Source organism: Panthera tigris, chromosome E1, assembly GCF_018350195.1.
Source record: "Panthera tigris isolate Pti1 chromosome E1, P.tigris_Pti1_mat1.1, whole genome shotgun sequence".
In the NCBI taxonomy this organism is placed as follows: domain Eukaryota; kingdom Metazoa; phylum Chordata; class Mammalia; order Carnivora; family Felidae; genus Panthera; species Panthera tigris.
In genome coordinates, this window is record NC_056673.1 from 16,429,653 (window position 1) to 16,449,030 (window position 19,378).

The 19,378-nt window shown below is 39.9% G+C and overlaps 1 protein-coding gene across 2 annotated transcripts in view; it reads left to right on the forward strand.

The window, feature by feature from the left end:
- Positions 1 to 248: 248 nt before the first annotated feature.
- BLMH (bleomycin hydrolase) overlaps positions 249 to 19,378 on the forward strand; it is a 46,376-nt gene continuing 27,246 nt past the window's right edge. For both annotated transcript variants that reach the window (XR_006211052.1, XM_042966016.1), the window contains exons 1-6: positions 249 to 476; positions 789 to 986; positions 5,675 to 5,784; positions 6,473 to 6,614; positions 7,451 to 7,539; positions 8,957 to 9,049. Coding sequence is in view for 1 of the 2 variants with exons in the window: in XM_042966016.1 (XP_042821950.1) it covers positions 464 to 476; positions 789 to 986; positions 5,675 to 5,784; positions 6,473 to 6,614; positions 7,451 to 7,539; positions 8,957 to 9,049 (645 nt within the window). In the remaining variant the exon portion in view is untranslated. The remainder of the gene's footprint in view (positions 477 to 788; positions 987 to 5,674; positions 5,785 to 6,472; positions 6,615 to 7,450; positions 7,540 to 8,956; positions 9,050 to 19,378) is intronic.

The following is a 19,378-nucleotide window of genomic DNA, read 5'->3' on the forward strand; positions in this document are numbered from 1 at the left end:
GCGCCCTTTAGGCTTCCGGGAAGGCTTAATGGGTCCATTCCTCAAGGCCAGAGTATTCGGGCTCCGGGTCCAGCACGGAACGGCTGGGGCGCCCCGAGGGCTAGGAAGCGGGAGCCTGACGCGCAAGGGCGCTGGCGCCACGTGGGCCGACCCCGGGTCGCGCGGAGGTGGGGCGGGGGCGCGAGCGGGATGGAGCTCGTCGGGAGCCCGCCCGGTCGTCCCTCCCCCGGGCGGGGCCTGCCCAGACGGCGCTGACTCAGCAACGCGAGGGGGAGTTTTGTCCCTCCGCGGACCCCGTTTCTCTGGGCTTCAGCTCTCCTCCGCCACCGGGCCGGTTCCCTCTTTCTGGCGTTCGGTGTGTGAGTGGCAGGTCCGGCAGCTGAGGCAGCGAGCCACAGTGTAACCCCGGCGTTCCCCTGAGAACCCCCAAACTACCGTTCCCCTGCCGGGCGGTGTGGCCACCATGAACAACGCGGGTGAGGCGCCGCTCTTTCCCGCCGAGGCCCTGCCGGGGTCCTCTCGGGGGGGCTCAGCTGGGCCCCAGAGGCCCGGCGGCGGAGAGAACCGGGCCTGGGACCGGGGGCGATGGCGGGAATGGAGCGTTCTAGGCGGGCCGGAGCGGCCTTGGTGGGAGACAGCACTTGGGGGAGGTCGCCGGTAAGGGGCCTGTCCGCCGCAAGGGTCACCTCCGGCTGGTCTTCCGAAGTTAGGGCCAAGCTGTGGGAGCCCCGGATCAGCCCTCTTGAGCCCCCTTTTGATACTATCAATACCATTTGGTTTTCCAACAGGACTGAATTCGGAGAAGGTAGCTGCTCTGATTCAGAAACTGAACTCCGACCCTCAGTTCGTACTTGCCCAGAATGTTGGGACCACCCACGACCTGCTGGACATCTGTCTGAAGAGGGCCACGGTACAGGGTGCTCAGCATGTGTTCCAGCACGCTGTGACTCAGGAAGGCAAGCCAGTCACCAACCAAAAGAGCTCAGGTGAGGTCTCAAAACTCCTTGCACACTTTACTTAACCTTCCTGACAGTGCCCCATTTTGAGGTCTTAAGAATGGTACTGAGTAGAAGTTTGCATTGAAAGAACTTGTAAATTTCCAGGGAACAGGCACAGGGAAAGGCAGGTCCAAGAACGTTACCTTGTGACTTACTTTGGTCCTCTGTGGCTTGATGGTGTACTTGGCGTTGAGCATTAAAGTGACAAGTCATGTGTTTGAATGTAATTCACTGTATTCTGTCCTGAAGTTATGTGATTGTGGCCCGGTGTCTTGGAGATACATGTTTTTAGTACGAAACAGACCATGCAAAAATGTTCATGCTCTAGAAAACTCCAAAATGTTCTTGCCCTGAAGGCCATATACAAATGTATGGAGTGGAAAAGACACAACGTAATTGTATCAAAACATCATCAAGTGTTTAAATAGGCCAATAGTTACAGTTTGAGTAAATGTGCTAATGGGCTCAATTTCCACCAATAGACCAGTTTGTAATACAGAAAAATACTCAGTTCTCCTGCCTTACTGGTCAAGAGCTCTTGTTTTGCTGTCTAGCATGATTGTTTGAAAAGCAGCAATGTGAAAGATTGGTTAACCAGGAATCTAAATAAGGAGGACATTCTTATGGCAGAACTGTACTAAAAGGACTTTTAAAAGTCTATCCATTTAAAAACTAGTCCCAGTCGGGCGTCTGGGGCTCAGTGAGTTAAGCGTCTGACTTCGACTCAGGTCATGATCTCACGGTTCACAAGTTTGAGCCCCGTGTCAGACTGTGCTGATAGCTCAGAGCCTGGAGCCTGCTTTGGATTCTGTGTCTTCCTCTCTCTCTGCCCCCTTGCACTCTGTCTCCCTCTCTCTCACAAATAAACATTTAAAAAATAAATAAAAAATAAAAACTACTTCCAGTGTATTTTGACAGAAAGCAGATCAGTGCTTGGTGAGAGCCAGTTAGAACTCAAAGTGTATGTTTAACATGGATATATTTTCTTGTATGGAAATCATAACTCCGTGATTTTTAGATGTTAAGGCCATGACCTTGCCATAATTAATGTTTTGCCATAGTAAGAAGTGCTTGGGATGCAAGTGATCCAGTTAGTAATGTCACAGTGGTCCTACACAGTTTAGATTGCAGTGACCTCTTAGGGAAAAGCCTGGAAATGTGCCTCTGGAATAGATCAAGTCTTATATTTTGTAGTATCACTTTTATTTACAAGAGTTACAAATAGGTTATGAGCTATGTAGTTTTCACATTAACAGTACATACAGGTTTTTTTTTACTGGGAAATAATACAGTATATATGAGAGGGGTGACATACAGACAGACCCAAGGTAAAAATGAGCTAAGTAATTAGTGGTTTTTGAAAAATACTATAGTTGCTTATTTTTTTTCTTTTTTTAAAAAAATGTTTATTAGCGAGAGCATGAGTGAGCAGGGGAGGGACAGAGAGAGAATCCCAGGCAGGCTCTGTGCTGTCAGCACAAACTCAGACTCAGGGCTCAATCTCACAAACTGTGAGATCATGACCTGAGCTAAAATCAAGAGTCAGACACCCAACCCACTGAGCCACCCAGGTGCCCCATCGTCATTTATTTTTAATTGTTTTTTCTTGTTACAAAATTATTGTTCTTCAATGTAGAATATTTGCAAAATACCAACAGGTACATATTTTTAAAGTCAGATCTTTATTCTGTGTGTGTGTATATGTGTGTGTGTGTGTGTGTGTGTGTGTGTGTGTGTTTAATATAGGTGGATACCTTACATATTGTTAGGTAAACTATCTATCTACCTTTTTCATTTACCAATATAGCGGGAACATGCGTTTATAGCAGTAAAAAGATTACGCCCAGGAGTGCCTGGGTGGTTCAGTCAGTTAACCGTCCATCTCTTTTTTTTTCTTTAATTTTTTTTAATGTTTATTTATTTATGAGAGAGAGAGAGAGAGAGAGAGAGAGAGAGAGAGAGAGAGAGAGAGAGAGAGAGAGAGAGAGAGAGAGAAATGAGTGAGTGGGGGAGGAGCAGAGAGCGAGAAAGACAATCTGAATCTGAAGCCGGCTCCAGCCTCTGAGCTGTCAGCGCAGAGCCCAATGTGGGGCTTGAACTCATTAACCGTGAGATCATGACCTAAGCTGAAGTCAGATGCTTAACTGAGCCACCCAGGCACTGCGAGTATCCGTCCAACTCTTGATTTCAGCTCAGGTCATGATGCCAGGGTTGTGGGATTGAGCCCTGCATCTGGCTCCACGCTGCTTATGGAGCCTTCTTAACATTCTGTCTCTCTCCCTCTGCCCCCTCCCCCTCTCACTTGTGTGCACTCGCTCGCAAGCGCTCTCTCTCTCTCTCTTAAAAAAAAAAAAAAAGTTATGCCAAATAAAGGTCAGGGGTTTTTCCCCCTGAATTTTCCTTTAGTAAAGAGAGTTACCTTATATTTGAGGCCTTACAGAGATCCTCATAATGAACACTTGTGGTTAATTTATTTTGAAGTAAAATACAATTTGGTAAGCACTTAACTCTGAAATGGCCTCAATCTGTGTTAGTTTGGGATGCGTGTAGAGATCATTTGATTGAATCAGTTTTTTAAAAATGCGAAAAATTTGGGGCACCTGGGTGGCTCAGTCGGTTAAGCGTCCGACTTCAGCTCAGGTCATGATCTCGTGGTCCATGAGTTCAAGCCCCGCGTCGGGCTCTGTGCTGACAGCTCAGAGCCTGGAGCCTGTTTCAGATTCTGTGTCTCCCTCTCTCTGACCCTCCCCTGTTCATGCTCTGTCTCTCCCTGTGTCAAAAATAAATAAAACGTTAAAAAAAAAAAATTTTTTTTTTAAAATGCGAAAAATTTGAACATAATATATTCCTAGGATGTGACCTCACATGGAAATGTTGGATATCATTGTAAATAGACCTTTTAAAGATCACTTAAATCATTAAGGAAATGGTGACATTGTAAAGTTTGTGATTATCTACTTACTGAACAAATGAGAGATGTGATTGTATAATTGATGCTAGCATACGGTTTTCAGGGATAGCATGAAGGATAGATTTAAAACATTGCTGTGACTCAAACATACTAGATGGAAGAAAGATGAAGTGTTCCATTGAAAGAGTACATCTAATGATGGCAAAAGCACTGATGCCAAAATGCAAGTGAAGATATGAATCAATGTGAAAATGACATATGTGAAAGTGGAAGAAGCAGTGTTTCTACGTCAATTTATTGTTAACATGATTTTAAATATCTGTATATATTTAAATTACTAAATTAAATATTATAGGTGGACAGTTACTATTTCGTCTATATTTTCCAGTGTCTGTATGATCCAGTTAGCCAAACAACTTTTTCTTTTTTTCCTGAAGATTTTAAGTAATCTCTATACCTGACATGGGGCTTAAACTCACAACTCTGAGATCAAGAGTTGCACGCTCTACCAACTGAGCCAGTCAGGTGTCCCAACAACCTTTTTTTAATTTGGGAGAATGGGGATTGACTTATGTTAGGGTTACCTTATATTGAAGCATACACTACGTGTTCCAGATTAAAGGGTAGGGACTTTTTGCGGCACCCAGGTGGCTCAGTTGGTTGAGCATCTGACTTCGGCCCAGGTCATATCTCATGGTTTGAGCTCCACACTGACAGCGTGTAGCCTGGTAGAGCCTGCTTTGGATTCTCTGTCTCATTCTCTCTCTGCCCCCTGCTCACTCGTGTCCACGCACACGCCCTCTCTCGCACTTGCTCTCTCTTTCTCTCTCACAAAAATAAATAAAACATTAAAAAAAGGTAGGGAGGGGCGCCTGGGTGGCTCAGTCAGTTGGGCGTCCGACTTCAGCTCAGGTCACAATCTCGCGATCTCCCAGTCCATGAGTTCGAGCCCCGCGTCGGGCTCTGGGCTGATGGCTCAGAGCCTGGAGCCTGCTTCTGATTCTGTGACTCCCTCTCTCTCTGCTCCTCCCCCGTTCATGCTCTGTCTCTCTCTCTGTCTCAAAAATAAATAAACATTAAAAAAAAAAAATTAAAAAAAAAAAAAGGTAGGGACTTTTTAAAATTTTTGCCATATATTGCCAATTTGCTTTCAGATATTTTGTACCTGTTTGGGTCTATATCCAGAGTGTACAATAATGCTGTTTCCCAAATCCTTTTCAATATTGGGCATTATTAATTAAAAAATAATGTATTCCAACTTAACAGGTATCTTATGATAAACTTCAAAAAATGTTTCTTTGCCATTTATATCTTTTTCAGCCATTAAGTTATCTATCTATTCATGATCTCTGCTCACATCTCTCTGGCAGTATTTTCTTTTTCTAATGTGATTTTCTTAGGCGATTTGTATTGGGTTCTTTAAATGATATGTAAAGAGTTTTTTTCATATGTTAAGGACTTTAAGCCTTTGCGTATATATTTCAAATACTAATTCTGACCTTTCTTGTGTTTTTTTTTAAGTTTATTTATTTAAGTAAACTCTACACCCAGTGTGGGGTTTGAACTCACAACCCTAAGATCAAGAGTCACATACTCTTCCAACCGAGCCAGCCAGGCGCCCCTTGTTTTAATCTTTCTGTTCTTTCTGATTTAGTTTTAAATTGTCGAAGATCTTGTCATGCATTCAGTTTTAGGAAACAGGGATAGAACAATGTAATCTATGTGAACACTCATTCTAATTTCTTGGTTTGCTTTCTTGTTACAGGGCGATGCTGGATCTTTTCTTGTCTGAATGTTATGAGACTTCCATTCATGAAAAAATTAAATATTGAAGAATTTGAGTTTAGTCAATCTTATCTCTTTTTCTGGGACAAGGTATGGGATTGATCTTGCAAGGCTTTTTTTTTCAGTATCAGCGTTGGTAGGGACTATCTCTTCATTTCTTGCTTTTCCAGTTATAGTCTGCCTTCCATTATAGATGGGACACCACTTATTCTGATTTCCAAAGTATCAAAGGTTGACTCTCTTCAAACACAGAACTGCTTTTGGTTGGTAGGTGGCTACTCTTTGCAATGAAATAATAAGTCTACTGACTCACCCTGATGCTTCCTTGTTTCTTTCTTAGCTTATTTAAAATTTTTTATTTTGTTTTTAATAATTTCCCCTTTGAGCATCTTTATTTAGGTTCTTTGGTCTTTCTATGGCCTAATTTCCCATCCAGGTAATACTTGTTAGAAAAACAGTAAATAAAAATTTCATTTCATTTTTTAATTTTTAAAGTGTATGTTATATAAGCATCCATTAGATGTTTATTGATTAAGACTTTGTTTCAGATTTTGTATCTAAATAAAATAGTGCATTATTTTGGATAAACTATTGAACGTATCTACAGAAATATACGAGGAAACTTTAAATATGAAGCCAGATACTGATACTTAATTACCAACTTTAGTTTAAAAATACCTATTATGGTGTTAGGTCCAAAAATCCTGTTGTGTTGATAATGTCAATAAAAGTATTAGCTCTCTTTTCCTTTAATTTTATTTAACTTCTTTTACTCCAGGTTGAACGTTGTTATTTCTTCTTAAATGCTTTTGTGGACACGGCCCAGAAAAAAGAGCCCGAGGATGGTAGGCTGGTGCAGTATTTGCTTATGAATCCCGCAAATGATGGTGGACAGTGGGATATGCTTGTCAATATTGTTGGTAAGAGCATTTCTCTAATGGAACTGAAAGTCCGTATGATCAAACAAGGCTCTGTAGTTGGGCGTGGGCCATTTCTTTGGTGGTTATGTACAGAGTAGAATTAGTCTCCCAGAAGGGTATACAGTTAGCTTAAGAACCTTTATCTTACACTCTCACCTATTAAGTATTTTTCTTAAATGAGAGGTAAGGAGGTAGATACTGTGAAGAGCTGGTTGGAGATGGAATGGTTGTATTAAGTAGAACTGACTTTCTATGAAAAAGTTTATCTCGTGTCCATTGATGTGATCATAAAACTTTGAAACTGCAACTGTTTGAAAGTATTCTCATTCGGGGCACCTGGGTGGCTCAGTCGGTTAAGTGTCCGACTTCAGCTCAGGTCATGATCTCGCGGTCCGTGAGTTCGAGCCCCACGTCGGGCTCTGTGCTGACCGCTTGGAGCCTGGAGCCTGGAGCCTGGTTCGGATTCTGTGTCTCCCTCTCTCTCTGACCCTCCCCCATTCATGCTCTCTCTCTCTCTCTGTCTCAAAAATAAATAAACGTTAAAAAAAAAAAATTTAGAAAGTATTCTCGTTCAAAAAGTTGTCTTTTGGGAAAACCTCATCATGCTGAGTGTTTTACAAAGTATAAATAAAAAGAACAGAATTCAGTCTCAGATATATGGATAAATATGCAGATTTAATGTCCTGTTTATTAATATGAAGTATAAAATTGTTAAGTTTTCTGATTTAGAATGGCAAAATATGGCCTATTCTTTAAAGCAGTGGTTATTTTTCCAAGGTTTCTAATGCTGGAGTATGCTTTTACCTTACTGAACACCAAAATTTGTTTTCTTTTAGAAAAATATGGTGTCGTCCCTAAGAAGTGCTTCCCTGAATCTTATACAACAGAGGCAACCAGAAGGATGAATGACATTCTGAATCACAAGGTGCAACATATGGAGCAGGGTGGGATTGAATTTAGTGCACATACCTTAAAGCTCTTAACTAATTTTCCAGGGCGATTCCTGGGCATTTCAGTGTACACAGTTTGTGTACAAGGAGCTACTCTGTGTCTGTCAAAGGCAACGTAGCTACATGTTAACTTAAAAATAATTGAGTTTAGAATGTTTTGTTTTATTTATTTTTTTCTTTTTAAAAACCTTCTACTTTTATTTCCATTGATTTAAATATTTTCTCATGGGTACTGAGGAAAGAAAATCTATGCTTAATATGGGCTATAAGTCCACTGGGTTCTATTGGAGGTGGGCTGGGACAAAAAAGAAGTATTTGTGAGACTTTTCTTAAAGACTATGTGGAGTTCTGAGGCATCCCCAAACCACATCAGTGTATTTACTCACTAAAGATTTTATGTAGTCATTGAACTGCTTTTTATTGCATGAGTTATCTTAATGAATCATTTTCCTCTCTACATAACCCATTTTCCCAAGGTGGGTTATATATATACATATATACCTACACATACATATACGTTTGAGTAAACTCACAACCCTGAGATCAAGAGTCGCATGCTCTGCTGACCAAGCCAGCGAGGCGTCCCCCTCCCCCCCAAGGATGGTTATAAATCTTACAGGGATGCTACTCTACCAGACATCGTTTTTTGACAACTGGGAGTCACAAGAATCTGTTCTCTTGATCTACGAGGCCGAAATTGGATTTGTCACCCCTGGGAGAAAGATGACGTTTTAAAATATAGATGTGTTTCCCCAATATTAGAAGTAGGTTATTTTCCACCCAGGAAACTGAGGATTCTTATCCACAGGCTAAAAGATCCTTAATAGTATATCATTGAATTTCATTTTAGGGGAGAGCAAGATCCTCTTTAGCACTGTGATTAGATTTAAGACTCACCTCTATCTTAGGTACTTTCAAAATTGAAAACAACAAAAATGAAAACTATCGGGTGGTTGGCATAGCCATTGTTATAACAGTTTGGCAGAGAAAGAGAAGTGAATAATCTGTACAATTCTAAATAAAAATCTACTGAAGTGACTGAGTAGCATAATCGTCTTAAGTCTCCTGCTTTTCCTAAGGGTGATAGGTGCTATGGAATCAGATGTGTTCCTCATCCAGGCACATACTGTCACAGAGGGTACCATCAGTTGCATAGCAGGAACAGTTGCATCTAGAATTCTTTGGGAATAATCCATGTTTTTTTACCCTTTAGGGATAGTGTTTTTGTCTATGTCTTTAAGTGGACCGGTTGGGGAAAAATCTATGTGTTTATGAACTTTGCTCTGGGGCTTGACCTATTTACACTTTAAAAGAACTAGCAGTGATCTGCTAGGCTCATTCACAGTTGAAGTTGGGTAACGATTTGGAGTACTGAATAAGTTTCTGTCATAGATGAGAGAATTCTGTATACGACTACGGAACCTGGTACACAGTGGAGCAACCAAAGGAGAAATCTCAGCCACACAGGATGTCATGATGGAGGAGGTAAAAACAATTATTTGGATTTTTTGTACCATTCTAAAGAGCTCTCAGAATATTTCCATCTGTTAAACTGATGAGGAAGCATAACCGTTGCAGTAAATGTAGAATTGAATAGAAAATTGCTTATTTTATGGCTGAAAAAACTGAGGTGTAAACTTTGCATTTTAGTATGAGACTTTCACTTGTATCTTCTAATTCTCAATTTAATATTCTTTATAATTCATTCTTTTACTCATTTCATAAGGCACTAGGGATACAAAAATAGAGAAGACATAGTCTGTACAAAAAGCTCAATCTGTTAGAAAAAGAAACACATGAATAGTTATGGTAAATCTTATGCTAGAGGTGTGTAAAAAAGGATTTGGTGGTCCTAAATGAGGGAGTGACTAATTCAGTGAGCAGAAGGTTTCATGGGGAAAATACTTGAACCAGCTCTTGAAAGAGCTGTAGGAATTTACTGGATGGATAATTGGGAAGACCATTCCAGACAAAGAGAATTGCATGTATGGTGGCATGAACAGAAGTAGAATCTTCAAAGAGTAGCATAGCTGAAACATAACCTTTTGTGAGTGTGATTGGTAGTAAATTAAGCTAGAAAGGCAGAGCTATGAGGGATCTTAGGTAGATGCCAGGCTTTTGGCTTTACTTTGTAAGAGTAAAGATGGGAAACTCTTGATGCTTATATCAGTTAAAATAATGTATGTGTAAACGTTTTAGTAAACTTAAAAAGCATGAAACGAATATTAGGTGGTAATACTGTCAAGAGAGCTAATCTTTACTACTTAATGTTAATCTTTAATTACATAATGCAGCTGAATATGTGTAAAAGTATGAATTACTTTGAGAAAAGAACAAACATTACTAGGAATCACTCAACTAATAGTCTCTTCAAAATTTTATGTAGAATTAAAATGGCCTTATTTTTTCACTGCCATGGATAAAACTAATACTTCACTTGTGGTTTTTTTTGAATTTTATTTATTTGTTTGTTTGTATATTTTTTAATTTTATGTTAGAGAGTGAGAGCACGAGCTGGGGAGAAGGGCAGAGGGAGAGAGAGACATTCCCAAGCAGTCTCCACACTTGATGTGGAGCCTGACGGGGGGGCTCCATCCCACAACCCTGGGATCGCAACCCAAGCCAAAATCAAGACATTCAACTGACGTAGCCACCCAGGCACCCCTCCTTTGAATTTTAGAGAGGTGGAAAAGTGTAGTTGAGAGCATGGTCTCTGGAGTCAGATTGTCTGAGTTCTAATCTTTTCATTATTTAACAGATGTGTGACCTGGAACAGGTTCCTTTAGCTCTCAAATCTGTTCAGGTGTAAAATGTTTAACCCAGTGCTTAACACAGTAACCTGTCTTAGGTTCAGTTTGGGATTCAAAATGTATTCCTCATTGGATTTTTGTGGGGATCAAATAAGGAATTAAATACAAGAATGCAAGATATAGTGCCTGGCACACAGCGGTTGTCCAGTAAGTGTTAGTTCTCTTCCCTTCCAGCTTAGAATGATCTCTCTTGTTGAGGCCATATTTCCTGCATAATTTGCTTTCCATTTATGATTATAGTAAAATGGTGGGGTATAGTAAGAATGAAAATTCTGTAAATAGTTATGGAAAAGAGCCCAGATAATATTTCTTATAGATCATAAGCAACCTATTGGCTTTTGTTGTTTGTATTAATGATCTTCTAAATAATGTATCTAAGATTCATGTCATGACCCTGAGATTGGCTGATAAGAATTAGGGCAGATATATTTCACATATCTTTCTTTCCCTGCTCCTACCTCAGAAAATGAGTAAAATACCACCTTACTGAGTCCTGAGTGTGGATGTTTTATAAGATTATTTACCTCATGATTCTACGTAAACTGTTGACTACAGAATTCTCTGTAGTAGGTCTTTAGATTTTTACAATCCCCCAACCCCCTTTTTATTGATCCTGACTCTTTGGTAATGAAGAGTCTAGCTATGATTTTAAAACCACAAATTAGTACCTGTGATTTGCCTAGCCTTGTAGGCACATCAAAATAATGACTTAATCAACAACCATGAAGCTCAGATAGCTTTGAATGAAATGTTTTTATGCTAAATGCATTATTTAGAGAAGTGCAGGTTGCTTGTTGTGATGACAGACACGGCAGACCCATTTTGGAAATGTAGTCACCTTCATTGCAATGTTTTCTTGGTGTGTCTACTCATTCTTTTAGCCTCCAGATATCCTAAGGATTATTAACATACTCTTCACCAAAATTCTGTTTAAAATAAAACATAAAACAAAGACTAGAAACAGTATTTATCAATGCCATGAAAAGAGACAGGAAGCCATTATGATTCACCTAAGAAATTCTATAGCAGTGGCTCTCAGCTCTTAAAAACAGAATATAGGTTGGGGTGCCTGGGTGGCTAAGTTGTTTGAGTGTCCGACTTTGGCTCAAGTCTTGATCTCATGGTCTGTGAGTTCGAGCCCCGCATCGGGCTCTGTGCTGACAGCTCGGAGCCTGAAGCCTGCTTCGGATTCTGTGTTTCTCTCTCTCTCTCTCTCTCTCTCTCTCTCTCTCTCTCTCTGCCCCTCCCACACTCATGCTCTGTCTCTATCTCAGAAATAAATAAACATTAAAAAAAAATTTTTTTTGAAGAAAAAAAGTAGAATATAGGCCTGGGCTTGCTCCAGACGTTTAAGAGATCAGTTTCCCTGAGGCTGGAGCCTAATTATCTACATTTTTATTTTTTTATTTTAAAGACTACTTTGAATAAAAACGTTTTTTATTAATCTTTTACTATTTTATTATTATTTTTAGAGAGAGAGAGAGTGTTAGTGGAGGAGAGGGAAGAGAGAGAGGTGGGGGTAGAGAGAATCTTAAGCAGGCTCCATGTTCAGTGTGGAGCCCAACACGGGGCTCTATCCCACAACCCTGGGATCATGACCTGAGCCAAAATCAAGAGTCAGAATTTCAACTCACAGAGCCACCCAGGTGCCCCAAAAAGTATTTTTTTTAATCAGAAATATAAAAAGGTGTACAGTGAAAAGTCTTCTTCCCATTCTGTTCTCCGTCCTTTTAGTTCCCACACACCTCCCAACCAGTTTTATTAGTTTCTGTTATTATATTAGCTGTCAGTTATCCTTCCTGACTGAGATCTTTTTTTTTTTACAATCCATGAATTTATATTATTTTCCTCCTCCTTGTAGAGATGTTAGTATATTACTCATATTGTTCTACACAGTTTTTTTTTTTGTTTTTTTTTTTTTAAAGAATACGTCTTGGTGATCTTTCTATATTGATACATAAAGAGTTTCTGCATTTTAAAAAGTATTTGCATAGAATTCTATTGAATAGATGTACCATAATTAATTTATTTGGTCCTTAGTAACGGACGCTCTGATTTTTCAAGCTTCCATTAAAAATACAGTAAATGATCTTGTGCTTACATAATTTTGCATATATGCATGTATACTTGTAGATTATATTTCTAGAAGTAGAATTTTTTTGTTTTGTTTTTAAAGTTTATTTATCTGAGAAAGAAAGAGAAAGAGAGCAAGTGCAGGAGAGGCAGAGAGAGAGGGAGAGAGAGAGAATCCCAAGCAGGCTCCACACTTCAGTGGAGCCCGATGTGGGGCCTGAAGCCATGAACTGAGATCCATGACCTGAGCCGAAGTCAGATGCTTAACAAACTGAGTCACCCAGGTGCCCCTAGAATTTTTTTAAAGATAACTTTACACCCAGTGTGTGCTTGAACTCATGACCCTGAGATCAGGAGTTGTATGCTCTACCAGCTGAGCCAGCCAGGTGCCCCAAGAATAATTTTTGGGTCAGAAAAAAGACACATTTGTTTGTAATTTGAATATGCCAAATTATCCTCTTTGGGGATTATACCAGTTTATACTCTCATCAGCAATATCTGATAGAACTTATTTCCCTTTAGTTAGATCAAGGCAATATATCGATCAATTGAATACTTACCACTCTGATAGGTAAATAGTTGATAGGTAAACATCTGATAGGTAAAAGGAGTTTTAATTTATATTTATCTCATTGGTTTTAATTTATATTTTCTTACTCTGAATGGAATTAAGCATCATTTCTGTGAACTGTCAATTCATATCTTTAACTTGTTTTCTTCTCTGTCTTTTGTCAATTTCTAGATACTCCTTACATGTTATAGAAATTAGCCCTTTTTTATATGAATTGTAATTTTTTTCCTAGTTGTTTATTTATGATATGCTTTTTTGTTATGCAGAATTTTTTACTTGTATATAATCAAATTTGAAAGCTTTTACATTTTTAATTAGAAAAGCTTTTCTTGGGGTGCCTGGGTGGCTCAGTTGGTTAAGTGTCCAATTTCAGCTCAGGTCATGATCTCATGATTCACAGGTTTGGGCTCCTTGTCAGGCTCTGTGCTGACATCTCAGAGCCTGGAGCCTGCTTCATGGATTCTGTCTCCCTCTCTCTCTGCCCCTCCCCTGCTTGTACTCTGTCTCCCTTTCTCTCAAAAATAAATACAACATTTAAAAAAAAGGCTTTTCTCACTCTAATTATAAAAGAATTCTTCCATTTTTCTTCTAATACTTACGGGGTTTTGATTTTTGTATTTGAATCTCTAATCCATTTAGAACTTATCCTGGTGTGGGGTATGAGGTATGGATCTAACTTTTTTTCCCCACGTTTTTCCTGAAATACTCCATCTCTTTATACCCCTTAATTTGAGATGCTTTATCGTTCTAAAGCCTCTGGACTTTAAGTCCTGTTCTATTAGTCTGTTTATTCATTTGCTAATAACTCTGTGTTTTAGTTACTGAAGCTTCTTAATGGTGTTGTAATATTTGTGAAGCTAGTTCCACCTCATTCTTATTGTTCTCTGGCTGATTTTGATTTGGCATCTAATTAAGGCATCTGTACTTTAAATTTTTTTTTTAATGTTTATATTTGACAAAGAGAGAGAGCATGAGCGGGGGGAGGGGCATAGAGAGAGGGAGAGACAGAATCGGAAGCAGGCTCCAGGCTCTGAGCTGTCAGCACACAGCCTGATGTGGGGCTCGAACTCACAGACTGCGAGACCATGACCTGAGCTGAAGTCAGACACTCAACTAACTGAGCCACCCAGGTGCCCCTAGGCATCTGTACTTTTAAAAGCTTCTGGTTAAGATCCACTGCTGCAAAGAAATAACATTTTCTAGTATGGCCTTCTCTTCTGGGTTCTGGAAGAGAAAAGGGAATTATTATTTTGATGGCCTTGGAGGACATCTCTGACACTGAGTAAGGGACTAACCTCACATTAGTTCTTAAAGGAAACAGATAATGTTCACATACTATGTGTCCCTTTTTACTAAATAGACATAATCAGGAAAACCAATAAGTACTTAAACCAAAGACTCTGGGGCACCTGGGTGGCTCAGTCAGTTAAGCGTCCAACTTGGGCTCAGGTCATGATCTTACAGTTTGTGAGTTCAAGCCCCATGTCAGGATGTGCACTGACAGCATTATGCCTACTTTGGATTCTGTTTCCCTCTGTCTCTGCCCCTTCTCCGCTCACAGTCTCTCTCTCCCTCTCTCTCTCAAAAATAAATAAACATTAAAAAAAATAAAAATAAAGACTCTCTTTAATAGTTAAAATTCTCAAGTAATAGTAACTAAATATGTAAATTCAGGCAGTCTCTTTTAAGTATTCTGAGCTGAAAGTCAGTTGACTATATTTCTTTAGAGGTGATAATTTCACATCTCCAAACAATATAAAATCCTTAGTTAAAATGGAGATAAACTGTGTATCATGTTTGCTTACAACCCTAAATACATTTTTACAACGTTATCTATCATGAAAATCAAATATAATGACTTATTCCTTAGCTTTGTGAACTGTCATCATTTAAATATCTTTATTGGATCTCAAGTCACATTTCTCTTTTTAGCCCAATGAGGATCAGAATTATTTTGAAAATAAACCTACATTTCTTCTATCTTAGTTAGTGGATATTATGAAAAGAAGGACAAAAGCCCGGGAACATGCTTTCTTCTTTTTAAAGTGGATCAACAACTTTTAGTCCTCCTCTTCACTTGAAAGAATGTTCAAAATTGCTTGCTAAGTCAGACTTCGATCCATCTGGTTCAAGGTTCTATTTTTCTTTCTTTCTTTCTTTCTTCCTTCCTTCCTTCCTTCCTTCCTTCCTTATTAATTAATTAATTAATTAATTTAGAGAGAGACAAAGGCAGCATGAATGGGAGAGGGGCAGAGAGAGAGAGACAGGGAGAATCCCAAGCAGGCTCCACACTCTCAGCACAGAGCCTGACATGGGTCTCATACTCAGGGAACCATGAGATCATGATGTGAGCTGAAACCAAGAGTCGGATGCTTAACCAACTGAGCCACCCAGACGCCCCAAGATTCTCTTTGTGATAGTAGCACCCAGGAGGCATATTGTGTGAAGCATTCTGGAGCTACACAGGATTCAGTCAAATATTTCTCAGTGCCTGGTATGTGGAAGGAGTTACAGATAATACATGTTAAGTGGCTTACGTTTAGTAGGGGAATAAAATAAATTACAAAGCAAAGCAAACTAAATGTCTTAAGAGATGTGCAAACATATCTAACTCCAAAGATAGAATTGCTGTGTCTTATTTGGGAGATCAAGAAAGGTTTCCTGGAGAAAGTTGCATTTGAGATGTGGTTTGAATGAAGTGAGTTTGGAGTGAAAAGCATTCTAGACATGCTCAAGGCAGATTTGTTGGGTGATGGGTGGGGTAGTACCTAGAGTCTTAGGGAGGAGCTAGAATGGTATGTCTCAAAAACTAGTCTGAAGTCTATCTGCGTTAGAAGCATCAGCAGCTTGGGGGCCTCTGGGTGACTCGGTTGAGCTTCTGACCCTTGATTTCAGCTCATGGTTTGTGATGTCCAGCCTCCTGTTGGGCTCCCCACTGACAACACGGAGCCTGCTTCGGATTCTCTCCCTTTCTCTCTGCCTCTCCCCTGCTTGTGTGTGTGCATACACTCACTCTCAAATATAAATAAATAAACTTGCAATGTATAAAAATTTTTTTAAAAAAGACAAGAAAGACTCATCAAAAGCTTGTCAAAAAATACAAATTTCTGGGTCCCACTGCAAATATACTGAATCTGAATCTCTAGGGCTGGCCCCTATAATCTGCATTAAATTAATGATATGAGGTATATTGAAGTTTGAAGCTAGAATAAGTGGAAAGTTAGAATTAGACCTAACATTGTAAGAGTTTTGAATATTAGGATGAGAGTTCATTTTAATTTAGCAGGAAATGAGAAGTTAGGAAGATTTTTGAGATGTAATTAAAATACAACTGCACTTTAGGAGATTAATTTAGTTAGGTGAAGCTGGAGGGAGGAGAGTTAGGAAGATCAATTATGAAGCTGTAGCAGTTCAGGGTGTAGTAACTTGGTCTGAACAAGAATAGTGACAATAGAAATGGAAAAGAGGAGAGAAATTGAGAGAGATCTTAGAGGAAAAATCTGTATGACTTGGCAGCTTATCTGCCAACTATCCATTGTAAAAATTATGTTAAGGAAATGAATAAAGATAAGAAGCAGAATCAGGTCTATAAATACAGACAACAAACTGATGATTGCCAGAGGGAGGGGGTTGGTGGGACAGGCAAATTGGGTGAAGGGGAGTGGGAGGTACAGGCGTCCAGTTATGGAATGTATAAGTCACGGGAATAAAAAGTACAGTGTAGGGAGTGTAGTCAGTGATACTGTAATAGCGTTGTGTGGTGACAGAGGGTAGCTACACTTGCAGTGAGCATAGCATAACATACAGAGGTATTAGATCACTGTGTTGTACACATGAAACTAATGTAACACTGTGTTATGGTTACAATTATATTCAAATAAAATTTTTAAAAAAATGATAAGATTAGGGGTGCCTGGGTGGCTCAGTTGGTTAAGCATCTGACTTTGGCTCAGGTCATGACCTTGTGGTTCATGAGTTCCAGCCCCGCATCAGGCTCTGTGCTGACAACTCCAAGCCTGGACCCTACTTCAGATTCTGTCTCCGTCTCTCTTTGCCCCTCCCCCGCTTGCACTCTGTCTCTGTCTCTCAAGAATAAATAAACATTAAAAAAAATAATAAAAATAAAGAAGTAATAAGGTTTTAAGCCTGGTAGCTGGGCGAATGCTGCTGTGGTTCATATAAGTGAGAGAAATTATTTTCAGAGACCACTGTGAGGAGGAGAAACATTGGCTTTAAAGTGCCTAGTCTCAAGACACTGTCCAGTTGGAAATGGGTTTCAAGCACATGGGAGCAATTCTGGAACTCAAGAAGGAGAATAATCTAGAAAAGTGATAGTGATGATAGTACAAATGGCTGAAGCCTTGGGGATGATTGAAATCCTTGAAGGAGAATAGAAGGTGTGAGCGCGCTACAAAGACACGCACAAGTTGTGTCTACAATATCAAGCTTTATGCAATCATAAATCAACGTTAAAATAACTGTAAAGCAGGTTCAGGATTCCAAATTCAGTGACATTTCTCCGCACGTTTAACTTGGCTTCATACGTGACACAGAAAACAAAGCAGAATACAAAGTCATACATTAAACAAGATACAACAAGGTAAGAAGTTAACAAATGCAAAGCCAGTCCATGGGCGCATAGTTGAGATGAAGCTCTGAGCATGTGCTGCTTGTTATGTTCAAGCAGTGGAGAATCTGTTATGTTCAGAGATCAGTCAGGCAGAGCCTTCAGTGGCACTGCCTTTTTGATGTGGGGAGATGTGAAAAGGTCAGCATCTGGAGGGTCTGACAGTTTGCTGCAGAAATCTTCCTTTTTAGAGTTTAATCAGCCGTGGGCCTTTGCAGGCTTCCTCTGATTCTGCTGCCTATCAGTTCTGGGTGTCATCAGAAACCAGTGCTGGTTTTGGCAATATCTGGTCTTAGCTGCAACCCCCTTGACTCCTTATGACACTGCTTGACATAAGTCCCTGCTTGACATGAGTGACTCAATCTAGCTATCTACATGGGGATAGAATAGATCTGAATAGAGAATTCTGGAAGATACCTATTTCTATAAAAGTGAATGCCAGAACTATGTTGTGATGTAGGCACCAATCGTTAGGGTCAGATGTTGTAGACAGGTCAGAGAATATGAGGACTGAGAAAAGGCTGCTGATTTCCTGAACAAGTGTATAGAATAGTGTTAGTAGAAAGGAGAAGGGAAGGAGCTAGATGGAGAGGAGTCAGACCATGGCAAGAAAAGGAAGGTAGTTTCAAGAATCTGGGCAATGAAGAGAAGGAGAAAAATTGATACTCATTAATTCCACAAGTATTTATGGAATACCTACAAATATTAAGCATTTCTAGGCACTAGGAGTACAGTGACGACCAAGACAGATAGGGTCCCTGCTCTCATGTTCTTTACATACTAGTGGAGGAAGACCGACAATACACAAATAAATGAACAAGAAACTATCTAATGTGATATGTACTTGGAAGAACATATAATACGGTGATTAATGAGGTGGTCAGGGAAAGCCTTTCTGAGGTCAAATTTGAGCTGAGCCAGGAGTAACAGGAAGACCAACCATGCAGAGAAGTGGACACAGAGCATACCAGGCAGAGAAGACAGTACGTGCAAAAGCCCTAAGATGGGAGAAAGCTTGGTACTTTTGAGGAACAAAGGAAAGCAATGTGGCTTGAGCTGGGCAAAGGTGGGAATGGTTGTGGAATGGGTCTTGTAGAGATGAATTGAGAACTGGCTTATATATGGCCATGGTGGTAATTTTGCATTTTATTGTGAGGTAACATTTCAATTAAAAAAAAAAAATCCCTCTGTTGGAGCGCCTGGGTGACTCAGTCGCTTGAGCGTCCGACTTCGGCTCAGGTCATGATCTCACAGCTCATGAGTTCAAGCCCTGTGTCGGGCTCTGTGCTGACAGCTTGGAGGCTGGAGCCTGCTTCAGATTCTGTGTCTCCCTCTCTCTCTGCCCCTCCCCTGCTCATGCTCTGTCTCTCACTCTCTCAAAAATAAATAAACATTCAAAAAAAAAAAAAAATCCCTCTGAGTGCTTTGAGAATGGATTGTAAAACCATTAGGAGGCTATTGTGGTCATGTAAATGAGAGGTTATAGTGATTTGGATCAGGTTGGTGACACTGAAGCTGAAGAGAAATAAATACATTTTGGAATATATTTCAGAAATGAAGCTGTCAGGACTTGCTCATGTGGAGGACAATGAAAAAGGAAGAATCAGGTGATGTCACGGTACCTTGAAGGAGAGGGCTTGCAGATTTGAGCAACGGTCTTTTGGCAGTTAGGGCAGTGTGAGGGAACCAGCATGTCAAAAAGGATAGCAAATGCAAATGAGAAAAATAATAAA